The 19,970-nt window shown below is 42.2% G+C and overlaps 1 protein-coding gene across 2 annotated transcripts in view; it reads right to left on the bottom strand.

The window, feature by feature from the left end:
* Positions 1 to 19,687, bottom strand: part of septin4b (septin 4b) — a 109,996-nt gene extending 90,309 nt beyond the window's left edge. The window contains exon 1 of one of the 2 annotated variants that reach the window (XM_057350836.1): positions 19,669 to 19,687. In XM_057350836.1, coding sequence (XP_057206819.1) covers positions 19,669 to 19,672 — 4 coding nt within the window. In that variant the 5' untranslated portion in view covers positions 19,673 to 19,687. Of the gene's footprint in view, positions 1 to 6,745; positions 6,921 to 19,668 lie in introns of those variants that run through there. The other variant, XM_057350839.1, reaches the window with a different exon arrangement.
* Positions 19,688 to 19,970: the final 283 nt, after the last annotated feature.

The following is a 19,970-nucleotide window of genomic DNA, read 5'->3' as shown; positions in this document are numbered from 1 at the left end:
TCTTATTTTCCCGTCCTGCGTCGTGTTGTTTAAATAGCAAATGCATTTGTGCTCATTTGTGCGCTCATGGGCGTGTTGGTCTAAAAAAGAGGTGTTTTCAGGCGCATTGTTGGCGCATTGCTATTTTGAGGAACTGAAAGTCAATGGCGCAATTTTTTATTTATTTAAAGCGGCCGTGCAACAGTGTTTCATGCATTCGGAGTTATTTATGATGTTAAACGTGTTGTCATCTCATGCTTGACATGGTCAACTTGTCAAAAAATGAGTTGGACGTATGGCGTAGTATTTCTGTGCTCGATACACTCCCCCAGCGTTCGTACAGGTTTCAGAAAGTTTTTTTCGAACATGAAAATCCGTTTCATAACAACTTTTCTTAGTCCTTTATTGGACAATTCTCCCGGAAAAGCACGCGGCACACTTACGCTTTAACCAAGGACAGAGGGAGAAGGAGCATGCGCACAAGTCACTTTCACTTGCGTGCAGGAGAGAGTGAGAGCACTAAGTTCGAAGTTCAGCTTATTTGTTTGTTCACTGCATTTGGGTGATGAATGTTATATAAACGGTGGATATAACGCTGGATTTGGAGATCGTTTGAATCTGATAGATGGAACGGCGGTCCCAGCGATAAAAGATGCTGGACATGAACCGCATGCGGTAAGTGAAACTGATGTCCCTCCCACACGCGTCGTATGTTTTCGGAAATAATCGTACAGCTGTATCTGTCTTTTATGAATGTGATCAAACTAAAGACTCTACAGATATTTGAAGGGTGCGATACTATTCTGTAAGTACTCAAGATTAACATGAGATATGCAAAAACTGTCGGAGATACGGCTGCTTTAAAGAGCACGTTAGTAGAAAATGCACCTCTGGTTGGGTCCACAACGCACTTTCAGTTTACTTATTAGACAGAAGGAAGTGCAGCAGCACACAAACATGCTCTGGAGAAGCGTCCAGTCTTTTCCCTTGCAAATTCCGCCATGTCCAATTCCTGAGTGCACCTGCACTGTGTGCTTTAGACCATCTGCTTAGATCGTTAAAATAGGGATCTTGCTGTTAATAGGCCTCTATGTCTCTACTGTATGTTGTTGCAAACAAGATGTGTGGTGATTCCTATATAGTGAAGATGCTTTCAGCCCAACTTGTTCTACTGCAATGTCAAGGGAGATTTCTTCAAAATAGTGCTCCTTTCTAGAGTCAGATAATCGCTTCCCTTTCATGTGCGCCCAACACCAGACTGCCACAGGCCGTAGCCCACCAGATTCACACTTGCACAGCATATATGATGGTTTCCGGGGTTCCCTTTAGATTTGCCACAGGACACTGAAATAAAGATCAAGTTGAGAACTGGTGAAACATGCAGTGGTAGTTAAACATTCAGAAGCTCATGTCATCTTTCTTCACCAGCACTTGTGCTGCATGTGCCGCTGAAAGTATGCTAAACATATCCATTTTAACAGAGAAACCAGGACAAACCAGAGCAAACAGGGGATAGTAATATTGAAAAGCTATTCTCCTCTCTAAGCTCTTCAAAATTATTCTCACATACAGAGACACATACATCCCATGTACACAAATATTTACACACATCTACACTCCATTACAGAAGACAATAAGGTCATCTTCTGTGATCAGAAAACATGCTCTGCTTTCATAACAGAATTAGGGGCCATTCACATTTTGCGTCTCTTTCGCGTGCATATTCGTATTTTAAAGGTGTCATGAACTTGCCTTTTTTATTGTTTTATACTGTTGTATGAGGTCTTATGAAGTTTGTGTGGTTTTTACATTCAAAAACATCAAAATCAATAAGTAATAGGCTATTTTCTACCCGGGTTTTTAGACCGGCTCGACAAACGCTCAGTTTTAATGGGCGTGTCACATTGAAGACTTGAAAGTAAACGCCCACTGCTATGATTGGATAGCAGTTTGCGTAGTAAACGTCTGTGAATTTGGTTAGACACGTAACGTTAGGTTACACATTATCAGTACATATAAAGCGATCTCTAACAAAACAATAGTGAATCATGGTACAAATATGTTTTACTCATATAAGATTGCTGCGCCATTCCTGTCGGATCCAATATTGACGGCACAGCACTGCTTTTTAATTTTAGTCTCTCCACAAATCCAGCGTCGACCTGGGCCTTGTTCACAAAGGAATCAACGGTGAAATGAAGCGAACAAACGCTCAATGTTTTACACATGTGAGCTGGAACGTCTTTAAAAATAAACTTCAACCACGCATTTGTAACGTCTGTCAGCTGCAGTGCCCTCGTGCTCCACAAGAGAGCACTCTCCCCATCACCCGGACTTTCATTATTCACTACATTTCCCACATTGCCCGGACTCATTGAACACTGAACATTCTCACCTGTTTGTAATTACCTCTGTCAATATAAGCCTGGTTTAATCATTCTGTCATTGCTAAGTTTAGTGTTACTACTGCATTTCTGAGCATTCTTCTTTTGGATTACTTGTGCTTTGATTTTTGGATTTACTTATCTTTTTTTGTTCCTCTGCTGCCTGCCCTGACCATCGCCTGTGACCTCGTCTATGTTTGTTTGCTGCCTGCCCTGACCTATTGCCTGTTTGTCTTAATAAAGCTGTATTTAGATCCTCAACCCTGGTCAAGTCAAGAACCTTCAAGTCTCGGAGCGGTCCGTAACAGTCCAATATCCAATCCAATCCAATATGGATCTAGCAGCCAGACCTGTGTACAGGAAGGTTTCAAGAGGTACTTATGATGCTCATTGGAGGAAACTTTGTTCAATATATCAAGCCGTTCCTATATCAATGAATTTTTAAACGATTTTCTTTGGCATTGCCAATTTGTGACTGTTGACGATGGGGTTTTAAAGGAATATTTTTGGTCTGTACTAGATCAGCACATCAGCTTTAATTTACCTGAGGAAGAACCTAGCTGGACCCTGGCACAATATCTTAACTTTGTGTTACAGTTTTGTGGCTCACCCCTTACAGTAGGGGAGAGCAAGGAGACTGACGCTCCTAAATACCTTTTTGAGAGAGGCAACCCACTACCCACTCAACAGAGGGCCACCAAGCCAGCGTCTGCAGTCGTCAGTTCCGCTAAGCCAGCGTCTCCAGTCGTCATGGCCGCCAAACCGGAGCCACCAGCCAAGATGGCCACCAAGCCAGCGTCTCCAGTCATCATGGCTGCCAAACCGGAGCCCCCTGCCACCAGGCCACAGCCCGCTCGCAAGATGGCAGCCAGTCCAGAGCCGGCTTGCAAGATGTCTGTCAGTCCAGAGCCTGCTCGCAAGATGGTCGCCTCTCCAGAGTTAGCTGACAGGATGGTGGTTTCAAGGCACAGGCGTCTGATGTCTAACCTCGAGGATACTCCTTTGACATCTGTACAGGTGGCTGGTGTCTCTAAGATCCCAAGTCCGGTGGTACCAGAGGAGTCTGCTCCGCCGGTGGTGGCTGCTGCCCTGTTTTGTGTCTGGGCTGTGCGCTGTTCGCCCGCACCAGAGGCTGCTTCTGAACCCACAGAGTTCCCGACTCATCCAAGCTTCTGAGTTCCCTACCTCGTCCAAGAAGGATGCCGATGAACTTTCTGAGTTACCTGACTCGTCTAAGAAGACTGCCAATGATCTTCCCGAGATTCCTGTCTCAATGAAGATGGCTGCTTGGGTTTCCCCTGTAGGCATTTTTACATCCCTAGAGACTGCTATAAATCAGTTTACTCTTTCTGTTCCAGCCCAGCCGAATCCGCCTCCGCCCCACTGCCTTGTTCCCCTACACGGGCCTGGGCCTACATCCTGCCCCATCCCGGGGGGGGCTATGTAACATCTGTCAGCTGCAGTGCCCTCGTGCTCCACAAGAGAGCACTCTCCCCATCACTCGGACTTTTATTATTCACTACATTTCCCATAACCCATTGCCCGGACTCATTGACACTGGTCATTCTCACCTGTGTGTTATTACCTATGTCAATATAAACCTGGTTCAATCATTCTGTCATTGCAATGTCTTGTTTGTCTCCCACTGCATTTCTGAGCGTTATTCTATTGGTTTACTTGTGTTTTAATTTTTTTGACTTGCTTATCGTTTTGGAACCTCTGCTGCCTGCCCCGACCTTTGCCGTTATATCGTTTATGCCTGTTATCTGTCTGCTTGTATCATTTGTGGAATAAAGCTGCATTTAGATCTTCAACCCCTTTAAGTCTCGTAGCAGTTCGTGACAGCATTACTAATGTCGTAATCTAAAGGAATGTTATGCAGCGACTGTTCTTCCACAACCAGGCACTCCACAATATTTTGCGATCTTTAATGGCATGTCTATTGCTTGCTCTATCTGGTTCCGCGCAACTTGTGTTACTTCAGTACTGTCATGCGTGAACCAGTGGGCGGGGCTAGAGTAACAAGGGCGTTTTCAGTTCTGACACTTACAGGATGTTCGCTTGAATACGATTACCTCTTATACAGTATAACAAATGTCTTAATTCATGACACCTTTATATGAAGACGCGCAACAAGCACGCGCATGCGGTAAGATGCTTCTGTTTTTCAAGGCGCGTCGGCGCCACATTGAGATGAAATATTTAAACTCAGAATGCTGCACGTGCACCGCAGGTAATGTGTCAAGAACCAACCAACCAATAGAGACAAGCTCAGTGAAGATGGAGACAGATGATCAAAGCATAAATAAAGTGTCACGTTTCGGGGGTGAGAGACACGGATACACAGACAGAGGACCCAAGTGCAGACAGGGTAAGGGGTAAACTAGACTTATAATAATAATAACAAAATACAAAACAAAGACCCACGTGGGGTAACATAACAGAACAGGGGAACAAGAACAAAACTAACTAAACTAAAAGGACTAGACTAATAACACATCACATAGCAACACAATAAACTAGACTTACTAACACGACAAGAACTCACCCACACGACAAACACAACACAGTGCAATGATCCGACACAAGACAGAGAACACAGGGGCATTAAATAAGGGGACAAATCAAAGGGGAACAGGTGTGGGGCATGAACTAATTAACAACCAATAACGAGGGATACAAAAGAGCGGTAACACAGACAAGGACCGGAGAGAGTATCGAAGGCCGAAAGGGTCAAAATAACTCTCTCCACACATACCAAGGGATCCTGCCGTGATTCTGCCACAAGATCAAGAAAGACATGACAAGATGAGGCAGAATCACTACATAAAGTAGCAGAGTTATTGCATGGTATTTTGTGAAAGTGTCCTATTTGTCAGTTATGGTGACCCATAACCGAAATGTGACCTCTGCATTTAACCCACGCATGAGTAGTGAACACACGCACTGCAAGTCATGAACACACACACCCGGAGCAGTGGGCAGCTATCACTGCAGCGCCAGTGCATATAATCCATATATTCTTTGTTTATACCTCCTCGTCTCAACGGCTAGTGTGGCCCATGGTTGCTTAGCAACGACAAATGCCAGGAAAGCTCAAACTCCTAGGCTCTTTAGAAAAAAAGGAGAAAGCAGTGTGGATCACATTTTCAGTGCGGTTTTAGACACGAAACGTTAATATGCATGCCTTTCTGGAACATTCCCTCACAGACTGTCATTGCACTGAACATCACACCAGTACTTTAGAGAAACCCTTTTTAGTGAACACAAACCGACTGAAAGAACCAACTGAGTAAAATCCCAATGCTAACAAAACATCCCCATGAGAGATGGACACTGATAAATGTATCAGTGGCAGAAAAGAAAATGTTTGGAATTCACCACATATATTTCATGGTCACTTGCAAGGGCCAAGTTTTTGAGGTGACCTCCGCCTGAATTCTCAAGCTAACTCTATAAATAACCCTGATGAAATCTCCCAAGATGTGCTGGCTCACAGGCGCCGCATGGTTAACAAGAACAACAGTACTGCTTCCTCCCAATCTGTCTCAACACTTATACATGTATTACACATTTTTGCTTTTGTACTCAAAAACAACAGTTGTTGCATACTAACAGCTGCTACATACTAGCCTGCCATCCTAAAAACCATAGTAAACGATTGTTACTGTAGTAAAACCATGGTTTTGCCCTAAATAATCAATGCACCAAAAAATACATGGTTACTACACTTGTACCACAAAAAAACCATGGTTAATTTTCGTAAGGGAATCCCAGTGTTGTAGCGACATAAGAAGCACTTCTCACAGGGGCGAAGGTAAAGTAAACACAAACATTTTTAAAGCTGCAGGAAAGTTTAAATTGTTTTATCGTGTTTACTTACAAAATAATGATCAAAATTCTATGCTATATATAGTATAGTATAAAGAATCAATTTCTACCCACTTGCAATTTTTTTCCACTAATAAAGATAATAGACTTTGGAGTGAAGAGTACAGAGAAGAGAAATCATTATGAAAACATTCCATACATAGCACTCTATTTCTGGTGCATTGCTAACTACACCTAAAGATTCAAAGAAAACCAGCATAATCTACATCAGCTAAACCGACAGACCAAAAAAGAATGTGTGTTGTGTAGCAAAATAACCCCAAATCAAACAAATACAGCCTCCATGTCTATCACTTACTTCAGATGATTATGAAATGTTATATAGACTGTTATATAGACACAAAACCTGCATTAGACAATAAAGCTAGTCATTTAAAGTGGTGTTCCTATGAATTGGCTGCTACTGCCAATGTTGCGTGTCAAACACAGAGATCTAGAGCAGGTGTGTGCTTCGGAATAAGTCATCCGAGCCCTTCACATCCGAGACTTACTTCAGAAGATGATGCATTCTCTATTGGCACGTTTGAAGGATCCAGCATTCTCTGTCTTGTACTGAGCTCTGTCGATATTCCTCACTGCAGAGCTGACCACACAATCCCTTTCAGTCCGTTTTCCCTCTGTCCGCTCAGATTTTCAGGGCTTTACTAACCACAGCAAATTTCAGTAGTGCTGTACTCACTCTTACTCACAATCAGCTGATTTTTTAAGTAGCATGCTAGTGTGCAGTGCCACCCTCAGGCTCTGGCATAAGAGCTACAAATCACAAATCACAAAACACTTTTACACACACAAAAATCACACACACACACTGTCATGGCTCTGCTTCATTTAGTCATGTTTTTCTTGGTCCTGTAGCAGAGTCATGACAAAGCCTTTGGTTATGTGTGGAGAGAAACATATTATTGTCCTTTTGACAGTAATATACGTTCTCTCCAGTGTCTCGTCTCTGTTCCCGCCATCTCGTTTCCTCGTTATCTTTCCCTGAGTGTTTAATTACCCACACCTGCCCCGTGTCGTTATCCTTTGTCTGTCTTCCCTATATAATACCCTCATGTGTCATTGTCCTGTGTCGGTCATTGTATGTGTATCGTGCCAGTCATTGTTCCTGTGATCCTGTTTATAGAACCCAGTCCTGTCTTAGTAAGTGTTAGTTTAGTTTCTGTCAAAGTATTGTCTAGTTTATTGTTTAGTTAGTCTTGGTCCTGTTGCTCGTTGTATTATTTCGTTACTTTTTGTTTACCCCCTCGTGGGTGTTTAGTTTCTGTTTTTTGTTAAAAATAAAGTATTGTCTGTTATCCCCTTACGGCCTGCCTGCATTTGGGTTCTTTTCCTGCCACAGTCCGTGACAGAATGACCGAACCAAATCGAACCCAGCAGGCGGCTCCCAAGGACGGCAAGGCGTCGTCTCCCCAATCCGGCCTGGCCCACTTGCTACTGGGGTTCCGCCAGGGGAGTTATGGGGACCGGGAGTTCGCCAGAGCATTCTCGGCGGTGGCAGAGGCGACCGGGTTCAGTGATGCGGAGTTGAAGACAATCTTCAACTGCTGCCTCACCCGGCGCCTCACACCGTCGGAGAAGAGGCTGCTGGCTCCTCTCGGGTTCGCGGACATGGTCAGGTACGTGGCCAACCGGGATGATCCCGGGAGTGGAGTTCCATTTGGAACTTCCGCTCCACGGTCGAGCGTCCCGGGGGGTCTCGTCCTGGCTGCCGCTGCCCGGGGGGACTCAGTACCCTCTGGCTGGAGCTCCACGGTTCTCGGTTCCCCTGGCGGGGACTGTGGCGAGTGGGGAGGGACAGACTCGGGGACGACGTCTGGGGGTTCCCCCAACGCTGAACTACCTCCGGTCCCCACGGGTCGGCCAAAGATGGCTGCAGACCCGGCGGTGCGGAAAAGGAGGAAGGAGCGTCACGGGGGAACGTGCTGTCCAGTGCAGCCGGCTACCACTCCGGTGCAGCCGGCGTCCAGTCCGGTGAAACCGGAGATCCAGCCGGCGTCCCAGCCGGCATCCGGTCCGGTGTCCAAGTCGGTGTCCGGTCCGGTGTCCAAGTCGATGTCCAGTCCGGCGTCCAGTCCGGTGATCCAGCCGGCGTCCAGTCCGGTGATCCAGCCGGCGTCCAGTCCGGTGATCCAGCCGGCGTCCAGTCCGGTGATCCAGCCGGCGTCCCAGCCGGTTATCCAGCCGGCGTCAAGCCCTGTCCAGCCGGCCGTCCAGCCGGTGATCCAGCCGGCGTCCCAGCCGGTGATCCAGCCGGCGTCCCAGCCGGTTATCCAGCCGGCGTCAAGCCCTGTCCAGCCGGCCGTCCAGCCGGCGTCAAGCCCTTTCCAGCCGGCCGTCCAGCCAGCGTCAAGCCCTGTCCAGCCAGCCATCCAGCCGGCCTTCCAGCCGGCGTCAAGCCCTGTCCAGCCAGCCATCCAGCCGGTGATCCAGCCGGCCTTCCAGCCGGTCCCTAGTCCGGCAGCCAAGCAGGCCCCGGGGAGACCCCCAGGGTCAAAGACTGTTCCCCCCAGGTCTCCTCCTAAGTCCCCCAGGACTCCGCGCCCTCGAGCGCAGCCGGGGACTGGGACTTATCCCCACCCCCATGGACTGCCCCCTATGGGCCCTTGTTTGCTTTGTTTTGCCTGGTCTTGTCTGTTTCCCAGTCTGTCTTGTCTCGTCCGTCTACCCCTTGGTGAGCACCTGGAGGTGCTCATTAAAGGGGGGGCTTCTGTCATGGCTCTGCTTCATTTAGTCATGTTTTTCTTGGTCCTGTAGCAGAGTCATGACAAAGCCTTTGGTTATGTGTGGAGAGAAACATATTATTGTCCTTTTGACAATAATATACGTTCTCTCCAGTGTCTCGTCTCTGTTCCCGCCATCTCGTTTCCTCGTTATCTTTCCCTGAGTGTTTAATTACCCACACCTGCCCCGTGTCGTTATCCTTTGTCTGTCTTCCCTATATAATACCCTCATGTGTCATTGTCCTGTGTCGGTCATTGTATGTGTATCGTGCCAGTCATTGTTCCTGTGATCCTGTTTATAGAACCCAGTCCTGTCTTAGTAAGTGTTAGTTTAGTTTCTGTCAAAGTATTGTCTAGTTTATTGTTTAGTTAGTCTTGGTCCTGTTGCTCGTTGTATTATTTCGTTACTTTTTGTTTACCCCCTCGTGGGTGTTTAGTTTCTGTTTTTTGTTAAAAATAAAGTATTGTCTGTCATGGCTCTGCTTCCTTAGTCATGTTTTTCTTGGTCCTGTAGCAGAGCCATGACAAAGTCTTTGGTTATGTGTGGAGAGAAACATATTATTGTCCGTTTGACAATAATATACGTTCTCTCCAGTGTCTTGTCATTGGCCCCATTCCTCTCGTTTCCTTGTGATTTTTCCCTGAGTGTTTAATGTCCCACACCTGCCCCGTGTAATTATCCCTCGTTTGTCTTCCCTATATATACCCTCTTGTTTCTTTGTCTTGTGCTCTTGTATTGCGTTGTGTACTGTGTACGTACGGTGTACTGTGGTCTCGCGTGTTCTTGCTGGTGTTGTTACCCGTGGTCCTGTTCCTTGTCCTGTTAGTGTTTTGTGAGTTTTGTTCATTGTATTATTTAAGACGTTTGGTCGTGTTTTTTAGTTAGGGTTTTGCTGTTCTTGTTTTTCCTTTTGCCCCCTCGTGGGAAGTCTTTTGTTTTCTGTTTGTTTCTTAGTTTAGTTCCTGTTTGATACCCCCTCGTGGGTTTTTCCTTTGTTTTGTTCATTTAATAAATATTATCTGTTATCCCCTTACGGCCTGCCTGCATTTGGGTTCTTTTCCTGCCACAGTCCATGACACACACACACACGCTTTGGTTGACTATCCCCGTGGGGACAGTCCATAGGCGTAATGTTTTTATACTGTACAAACTGTGTATTCTATCCCCTATCCCTATCCCTAACCCTATCCCTAAACCTAAAGATCATAGAACACTTTTTGCATTTTTAGATTTGTAAAAAATATTGTTCTGTACAATTTATAAGCTTTTTTGCCCGTGGGGACCTCAATTTTGGTCCCCACGGTGACACGAGTCCCCATGTGTTGGTGTGTATTCAGGTTTAGGTCCCCACCGGGATATACAAACATGAACACACACACACACACACACAGATGGAACAGAGTAATAAGATTCAACTCAATTCAATTCTATCACATTGAAAAATACATGAATGATGTGTTTAAACAGATTAGATTTACTCATCTCGTACCACTGTGGCTCCACATTCCACACACAGGTCAATCTGAGGATCTCTTGACACATGACTTCAACATGATCCATACCGCCATACATTTGACTCAAAAACCTAGTAATACGTTGTTGTTAGCTGATCTCTCAAACAGGTCAGACTGATCTGATGGTTTTCGAGGGGTTTCGGAACCTGCGGTTGGTCAGGCTAGAAGAACTGCTAAAACCAGTAATTATATTTATAGTTCTTAAGATGCTTTTTACAGCACTAAATGTGAACATGTTATGATGTCAGAAATCAAACCCACTGATAAACATAGCTCTGAAATATAGTGGCATAACTTTGTTTTGAAAAGTGTTGGGGACAGAGATGACAAAAACAATTCTTTAATAAATTGTTTCAGTAATAACTCGTTGGGACTATTCATCATATATAGTTGGCTGTCCGTCCATTGGCTACTTTGTGGTTCCCAAAGTGTCATTTGGGGAAGGTCACTTGGCTGTTGCAGTGCATTACATTTAAAAACAGCTTATTCCCATGACTAAAAATGTCACTTGTTCATTGGTTTACGCGTTTTTGTGCTTGGACACTGGATGCACAAGCAAGTGGCGCGAGTGCGGATGATGCACGCATTTTTATACTGGCCGCGTTTCTGAAGTCTGTCTTCCGCAAATATAACTTACGAGTGTGAGCAACAGGAGATAGGGAGAAAGCGGCGAATCCTGTGTTTTCCATGAGTTTTAGATGTTAATCACCCCTAAAGAATACACACCTTCCGCAAGCATTTCTTAATTTCTATCAGAAAGTGGTGGGGACATGTCCCACCCGCAAATTACGCCTACGCTAAAATCTACATACTGAACAGATGTGGATGAGCTATTTTTCACACTTAGTGTTGGTGATTTGAACAAAATGAACACTGTGAAACGAATATGATTTTTTTTTTCTGTCAGCTGGATTGACAGAAATATACTGTAAAATAATTTTAAAGAATTCTTGTAAAATTACAGGCTATATAATAAATAGTTTTCCCCGTTTTTCTTGTAAATTTGCTGTCTATTTCAGAAATGTTATACTTTTTGACCGTATTCAAAAATAAACTGTAAAAAATAAAATCTTGTTACCAAAAAACTGAAATTTTCTGGCAGCTGGGGCGCCAGAAATGAGCTGTAAAATAAAGTTTTGCCCTGTAAAATTACGTGTTTTCCCGTTTTTCTTGTGAATTTGCATTTTATTTTTTAATTTTATGTTTATTTTTTACTGCATTTCAAAAATACATAAAAACCTGTAAAAACAAACCGTAAAATCTGTTTATTTTTTAAATATTTTACGTGGACACATTAGTAACTGAATAGCAATGCCCAGCCAAACACAACGTGGCTCACTAACATGATGAAAGGATGGTCATTCATAGATCATTGTTGTATGTGCTCTACAATATCAGGAAAATCATTCCGTTCCTGTCGGAGCATGCCTCTCAGCTGCTAGTCCAAGCTCTGGTCATATCAAGACTGGACTACAGCAATTCTCTATTGGCCGGCCTTCCAACCAACGCAGTCAAGCCCTTGCAAATGATCCAGAATGCAGATGCACATCTAGTTTTCAATCAGCCTAAAAGAACCCATGTAACACCCCTCCTGATTTCACTTCACTGGCTGCCAGTTGCCGCCCGCATCAAGTTTAAATCTCTGACACTGGCCTTCAGAACGATAATGGCAAATTCGAACATCTACCTTAACTCACTGCTACCGGTCTACATCCCCTCCCGTCATCTTCGGTCTGAAAATGAGCGACGCTTGGATGTTCCATCACAGCGAGGCACCAAATCGCTTGCAAAAACCTGTACTAATTCGGTTCCCCTGTGGTGGAATAAAGTGCCAGCCTCCACACGAACTGCAGCATCCTTCATAACTTTCAAAAAACAGCAAAAAACATACCTGTTCCGCATTTATTTGACTAACCAATAACTGTCTGAAAAATAAAATCGAACCCTCTCTCTTTCTCTCAAAAGGTATTGGTGTATTGGAGTTATTGAAACTAGTAACTTTGTATTAGCACCTACTGTATTATTGCTCCTGTATGACATATCGCTTATTGCTCCCTGAACTCTCTGTGAGTCGCTTTGGATAAAAGCGTCTGCTAAATGACTAAATGTAATTGTAAGTGTAAAAAAAATGTTGTTGTTGTTCATTCTCTCCTTTGCTTACTCAACTCAACTCAACTTTTATATAGCGCTTTTTACGATTTTCATTGTTACAAAGCAGCTGTACATGAGACATATTGACTATAAGCAAAACAATTAAAGTTGTACCTGTAAAAACAAGAAAAAGGTGAAAACACAGAAGACAGACATACCCACATACAAAACACTCTACACACAATATGCACACGTACTAACACACATAGACATAGACACACACACGGACGTGCAGACACAAGGACACGCACACACACACGTACACAGACAAGTACGCACACACACAGACACGCACACACACCCACTGACACGCACGCACAGTGAGAGCACACATTTAAGATGAAGGAGAGAGAAGCACAGGTCAAATATAACCGACTATAAATTCCTATATGCAATATTAATTAAGTAAAACTTTAAAATTATAAAGCAGCCCCCCCGGCCAGGCAAATAAACACTTTTACAAGTGTTTATTGCAAAAAACAGTATGCAAACGGTGGCGAGGATACTCCAGCTTTAATCCTACTAGTAGCATGGCCTTGTAAACTAACGGTATTGTTCAGCGTGTTAAAAAAGTGTTTTTATGCTCTCCTACTTGTAAGTCGCTTTGGATAAAAGCGTCTGACAAATGAATAAATGTAAATGTAAATCTAATACTGTAGACAGCCTATGATTAAAAAGTTAGAGGTCAACAGGGAAATTTATAATTATTCCAATGTTCCATTTTGTAACAACTGTTAAGATAATAACAACACCAAGGTTGCCTGTCTTGCAAATATCAAACGATACAAATTGGGAAATGCTTGCTTTATTGCATAACCTCAACTCAATCTGGCCATTTCATGTAAATGTCTGCTAAGTATACGGTACATACAGCAGAAATAGTACAAGAAGCACGGTAGTGTGCTATTTTGAACACTTACTGTAAAACAGCAGCACATTCAGTGCTGTTCCATATTCCCTAAATGCACAATTTTATAACACATCCCAGTACGTTATTATTCAACAGCGAATCAGAGCACAATGCGGGACAGTGCTCTATTGCAATGGTCGGTGGCCTTTTGGGTATCTCCTGGGACCACATTAAGCCATGAGAACACATCTAGACTATATTTATAGAGAAAGTTTCTTTGAGTGTTCACAGGCAACCCCGAGTCATATCAGACCACAGGGCCGAGGCCTGGACAGACAGGCCAGACCACTTTGATAATAAAGAAGGTGAGTCCATCTGTGCCGTGACAGACCTATGTCAGAGATCCTGTTGAAAATTACAAGAGTTTAAGAGGCTAGCCAGGATCCAGACAGCACAACATACAGTAAGCACAATGAATTCAAATTTGTCTTTAGTCTTTGCTCGGGTTTAGTGTGAACGTAGTGATCGAAGTTAAAAAATGAAAACGTTGTATGGGTCAATGTACAGTACGTCGAGCCTCTATTCACACCCACTACTTACTTTGAAATTACATCATACATGTTCTTTACTTCATGGGCCTAGTTAGTACCATCAGCAAAGCAATGGCAGATATGACAAAACAATTAAATCATGGCATAAATGAGTGGTGAAAAGCTCAGTTCCAGTGTCCAACAGAGTTTAGCTCCTACCCCATTCAAACACACCCGATCCAGCTAATCAAGCTTTTCAGGATTACTAGAAACTTCATGGCAGGTGTGGTTAAAGCGCCCTCCTGGAGCTGAGTTTGACACATGTAGTGTATATTATTAAATATCATAGTCACTGCATAAAGATACTGCTGTTTCTGTTACTTCAGCTATAGTTTGTTCAGTAGTCAGGGCACTGATCAGCGAGTTGACCATTTTAAGAGCCGTCTCGTAGGCAAAATCCTTCCAGTACACAGATACGTGTTTCTTAAAAATTTCCACAGTGCAATGCAAAAAACCAGTGAGCATCGATGCTCCCATGTTCCTTTACCGGAAATTGTGTGACATTTTTGAAGTCTCCTAACCGAAATTACGCAGAACTCAATAAAAGTCAGGAGACACATTATTCTATGCATTATGTAATATTTTATATATAAACAACATGCATGTCTATACAAATTACAGTCTAGTTAACATTTAAATTTACCATTCGGCTAAATTGTTGCATGAATACATGGGTGTCGGGTGGGTCCTCTCCAGAAAACATCTTCAGAGTGTAAAAATGATGCCACTTTACCAGCAGCGTCGTGTTGAGAAAGACTCTTCTACATTTTCACATCACATATCAGATCACACAGGCATTTATTTTTTTAACAAAATTCATTTTATAATCGATTTTAATATCGATAATATTTGAAAAATGGCTAACAGGTGTTTAAAAAGCTAGATGGGGGTATTTATTGTCCTAATTATTTGGCATCTATTTAATAATTGTAATAGGCCTTTTTCAAGGACGTTAACGCACATCCGGTTCAGCGTTAGTTGTGTACATCTATTTCAGGTATATGTACACAAACCACTATAGCAGAGAGATAGACGTGACAAATCCTTGAATTATTTTATCCACGTTTACATAAGTGGATGTGGTTTGACTCATCAAGTTTCAGTGGCACCCGATTCAAAAGGATACAAGTTCTTCTTTAAAATGACATATTTAACTATGAATGTAAGTAACCTACCATACGTTGGCATATGCTAAAGTCATCATAGTTATTTCTTTACTTCACCTTTTGTAACTTTTCGTCTTTGACTGAAGTTTAGTCAATTTTAAACAGATTACAACAGACAGAAAACACTGATGATCGGGTTTGTTTTATGGGTCAATGAGGAAGTGTGAAGAGCCACTTGATGTGCTGGAAAGTTACTATGAACTATAAAATGATTATTGTACCGGTTGACTCTACATGTCAAACAACATCCACTAATGTAAACAGGTAAAATAAGTAGAGGATTTGTTCAGACTATCTCTGATATAGTGCATGTGTACGCACAGCCAGAAATAGATTCACACAACTAATGCTGAACCGGATGTGCCCCCTAAAGTCCTATTAATATAATCATTTACACTCTATTATTATTGTATAATTTATAATGTAGGCCTACAACAATACTTTGTTTAAAGGCAGGGTGGGTGATTCTGTCCAGAAACATTTTTTGTCATGTTGGTTGGAAATCTCTTTACATCCTGATAGCAATCAAGACGTATAGTGGTCAAATAATACTTTTATAATTATATATAATCTGTGAAAGGTGTAGGACCATAAAACATTTGCCCAATCAAAACGTTCTGGCCGAATGCTGTGACTGGTCATGTGGACATTTTCAGCCAATGTATTTTGCATACCACTGCGCACCCCGTTCACACAGACATCATACGTCATCAGCATGCTCACGTTCACTGTGTGAATGTAGGGAGAATGGCAGACAATCAGCAACAATCAAACTTTCCTGTGGAATTGACAACAAGTAAATCTACAAAACGAAAGTCAGTTTTTGAAAAAGCAGTGACAAAAATACGTCTGGATCATGAAAGAGGAAAACCTCAAATTAACATTCAGCTTTTAAAAGACGATACCATGATTGCTCTCTTTCTTTTCGACAGGTATGTACATGCTTCAAGAAGAATTTAATGGATTTAGTTTGTAATACTTTATGTGGATTTACAAAATACATTCATGTGTTTGGAGGAGGCGTGGCTTTGGACGGCGAATCGCAGAGAGGGTGGGATTATAATGTCAGTGCTAGCAGGCTAATGTTAGCACCTTTCCAAATCCAAATATACTGATTCACAACCTAAGGAGCTGAATGAGACACAGGGACTGTTGTTGGAATGAGGATGGTGATCTGTCGGATTATCAATATTTAGAGCAATATTGTGGGATTATGGGTAATGAAGGTTGTTGAATTCAACAAATAAACTTAAAGTTTCAGTGGGAAAATGAATGTGATTTTAATGTCAGCAACATAAACACTAATGCCTACAGATTTATAGACGCTGGGTAACATCCTGTCCAATAACCGCTTGCCCTCATAATGCTGTCAAAAAGTATCACATCAATACCACAGTGCTCAACTACAAAGGGCTCATTTACAGTGTGTTTCACTTTTGACGACTACATAATCTTTCACTATATTTGCAAAACTGAGTACAGTCCACTAGATGATTAGATGTAGAGTTTTGCAGAAAGCCTGTGGGGGGAAGCCATCAGACGTGGCTGCAAAAACATGACATCAGCGGTCAAAAATGTCATTAAATGTCTTTCTGTCGATCCGATACTTTACTGGGTGCACAGGTCGAAGAGGTTTTAGAAGGGACGACTAGGCGTTTCCAGCGGCATTCACAACACACCCAGCAGGACAGAAACATATAAGTGTAGGCAAGAAAACACATCCCAGTTAAAGGCCCAATAAAGTCCAAATATAGCCATGAAGCACAGATCTTTTATAGCAGCAAATAATACTGTAGGCCTACAGAGGGCAGATATCTGCGTTTAGAAGCAGTCTGTAAATCTAATGGAAACAGTCATTCTGTCATATGTGCTATTTGTGCTTGTTCTGCAAAAGACATCTTACCACATCCTACAGTAAACTAAAAGAAAATCAACTGTGGACACTACAGATTTCACGTTTTTCTGCTGTGACATGTCATCAGTGGGTTGTGGTGGTTTATTATGGGTTTCAACCAGTAGCTCATACACTCTAGAGGAGCATCAAGTATATAAGAATATTCAAACAGGGCAGTGGCACACCATAGAACTTCTTCTGGAGAATGCATTGTGACGTCCTAGCATGGAATGGATGTAAAATCAATGTCACACATACATGCAACTGACACCCAACAAACTGTTTGCCTGTTGTGCTTAAATAAACACTCAAACACAGCTGTAGCACCCGTGACACATGATCACCCAGAGCATGCTGGGAAATGAAAGACCAACGACAGTAGATCTGAAATCTCATTTAAAACATATACACACTCTATGTCACGGTAAAGAGTTTGAGAGAAACATGAGAGAATCAAGGCGTGATTACCAAGAATTCTTAAGGAACGTGTAGGAATTTTCTGAAACAAGAAAAACTGGGTTAATTTAAAGCCCCAACCAAACCCATTCTTGAGCAACACCTCAACTAAGCAACTCATGAGGCTTCAAGACAACATCTCATATCAAAGACCAAAAGAATGATATCCCATGATTCACAGCACGTAACACGTTCGGCATGACACAGTACTGTATGTGAGTTCTGTAGCAATGAATACACAAGACCTACTATACACTATATGCAAAAGATTGTAGGCAGTAGTTACGAATATTTGATCCATAAAAAAATGCCCATTCATTCTTTATCATAAACTAAGCTTGCCACAATACCATAAACATATGGTATCTACAGTATACCAATACCGTACCAGCTGAAGTATTACAATACTAAGTAGTATCACGATACTGTGTAATGTTGTGATCATTCACAATCTACAAAATACACCAACATTTCCTGAATAGACAAATCTTGATGAAAACAGCCCCGATTTACTTTTTCGTGAAAATGTATAAGTGGCTACAAAAAAAACTCAAGACTGACCATACAAATAACATGAAGCTATCCACATGAAAAAATACTGTTGTACACTTATACTATAGTAAACTGTAGGATACTGTAATATGTTACAGTATTACTTAACTTATTTAATGTACACTACGGTATTTTGTAGTATTAAATCAAGCCTATAGTGTTAGTTCTGACAGATTTAGAATTAGAATTTTAAAGTTTTACTTAATTAATATTGCATATAGGAATTTATAGTCTGTTATATTTGACCTGTGCTTCTCTCTACTTTATCTTAAATGTGTGCTCTCACTGTGCGTGCTTGTCTGTGTGCGTGTGTGTTTGTTCATGTTTGTATATCCCAGTGGGGACCTAAACCTGAATACACACCAACACATGGGGACTCGTGTCACCGTGGGGACCAAAATTGAGGTCCCCAGGGGCAAAAAAGCTAATAAATTGTACAGAACAATATTTTTTACAAATCTAAAAATGCAAAAAGTGTTCTATGATCTTTAGGTTTAGGGATAGGGTTAGGGATAGGGGATAGAATATACAGTTTGTACAGTATAAAAACATTACGCCTATGGACTGTCCCCACGGGGATAGTCAACCAAAGCCTGTGTGTGTGTGCGTGTGTGTGTGCGCGTCCGTGTGTCTGCGTGTCCATGTTTGTGTGTCTATGTCTATGTGTGTTAGTACGTGTGCATATTGTGTGTGTTGAGTGTTTTGTATGTGGGTATGTCTGTCTTCTGTGTTTTCACCTTTTTCTTGTTTTTACAGGTACAACTTTAATTGTTTTGCTTATAGTCCATATGTCTCATGTACAGCTGCTTTGTAACAATGAAAATTGTAAAAAGCGCTATATAAATAAAGTTGAGTTGAGATCACGTGAGTCAAGCTTGCATCAGCTGAGTCACATCTACCTATAGAATTATGAGGCTATCACAGCTTGCGTTTTAAAGTCATTCAGCTATCAGCAGCTTGTCGCGTAAATTACCGTCCTCCATCCCCAACTCCACAATTAAATTTACAATCAGGACTCGACTTTCTGATGGTCCTCTTCATAAGTCTCAGTTACATTTTAATTGTGTTACACTTAAATGACACTAAGAACTAATGACTAATGTTCTGTTTACCCTAAGGGGGGTATCACTGCTCTCATTCATGCTTGCTGCATGGATGAAACTGTAGTAAATACCGCAGAATACCTTAATATTTACTATGGTCAGACTCAAAAACACTAGTGTCTAGGAATTTTACTACAGTTTACTATAGTTAATACTAATGCACTTTACAATATTTTTCATGTGGTAATTAATTCAGTGTGTGACATTTTATCGTTCATATTTTTATTTGTGTCAATCCCTGTGCATTCTGGCATTTAAGAATGTACTGTCATTTTAAATGAGTGCGAGCAGATTGAGCGAAACGATCGCTGCACTGGCGCTTACGGGCTACTGCTATGTGAGCATGCTTTGCTTACACATGCAGTGTAAATGCTCTAATCTGTTAACATAGCCGCCGAAAAAGTATGCCCTGCTTACGCATGCGGTGTGAAACCGGCGTAAGAATCTCACAGTGGCTCTGACAGCAGCTACAGAAGTGAAGCATGAGCACTCACCTCATCATCTGAGGATGGTTAAGCAGGACGGATGGATGATCCAACCAGACGACAAACCGATAGGGAAAAAGAGAGAGTTACAGATCAACACTTGAACACTACTTTGATTTTATCAACACTGACAAATTATTGTTATTGTTAAAATGATTAATAAATCAAAGACTCAAAAGGAGTCTCAACAAGCACAATAAACTTAAAGTATAAAATAAAAGATAATCGACGGAT

The sequence above is a fragment of the Triplophysa rosa genome, linkage group LG14 (assembly GCF_024868665.1).
Source record: "Triplophysa rosa linkage group LG14, Trosa_1v2, whole genome shotgun sequence".
Classification (NCBI taxonomy): domain Eukaryota; kingdom Metazoa; phylum Chordata; class Actinopteri; order Cypriniformes; family Nemacheilidae; genus Triplophysa; species Triplophysa rosa.
Note: the sequence above shows the minus strand (reverse complement) of the source record. Positions and strands in the feature narration are given on the sequence as shown.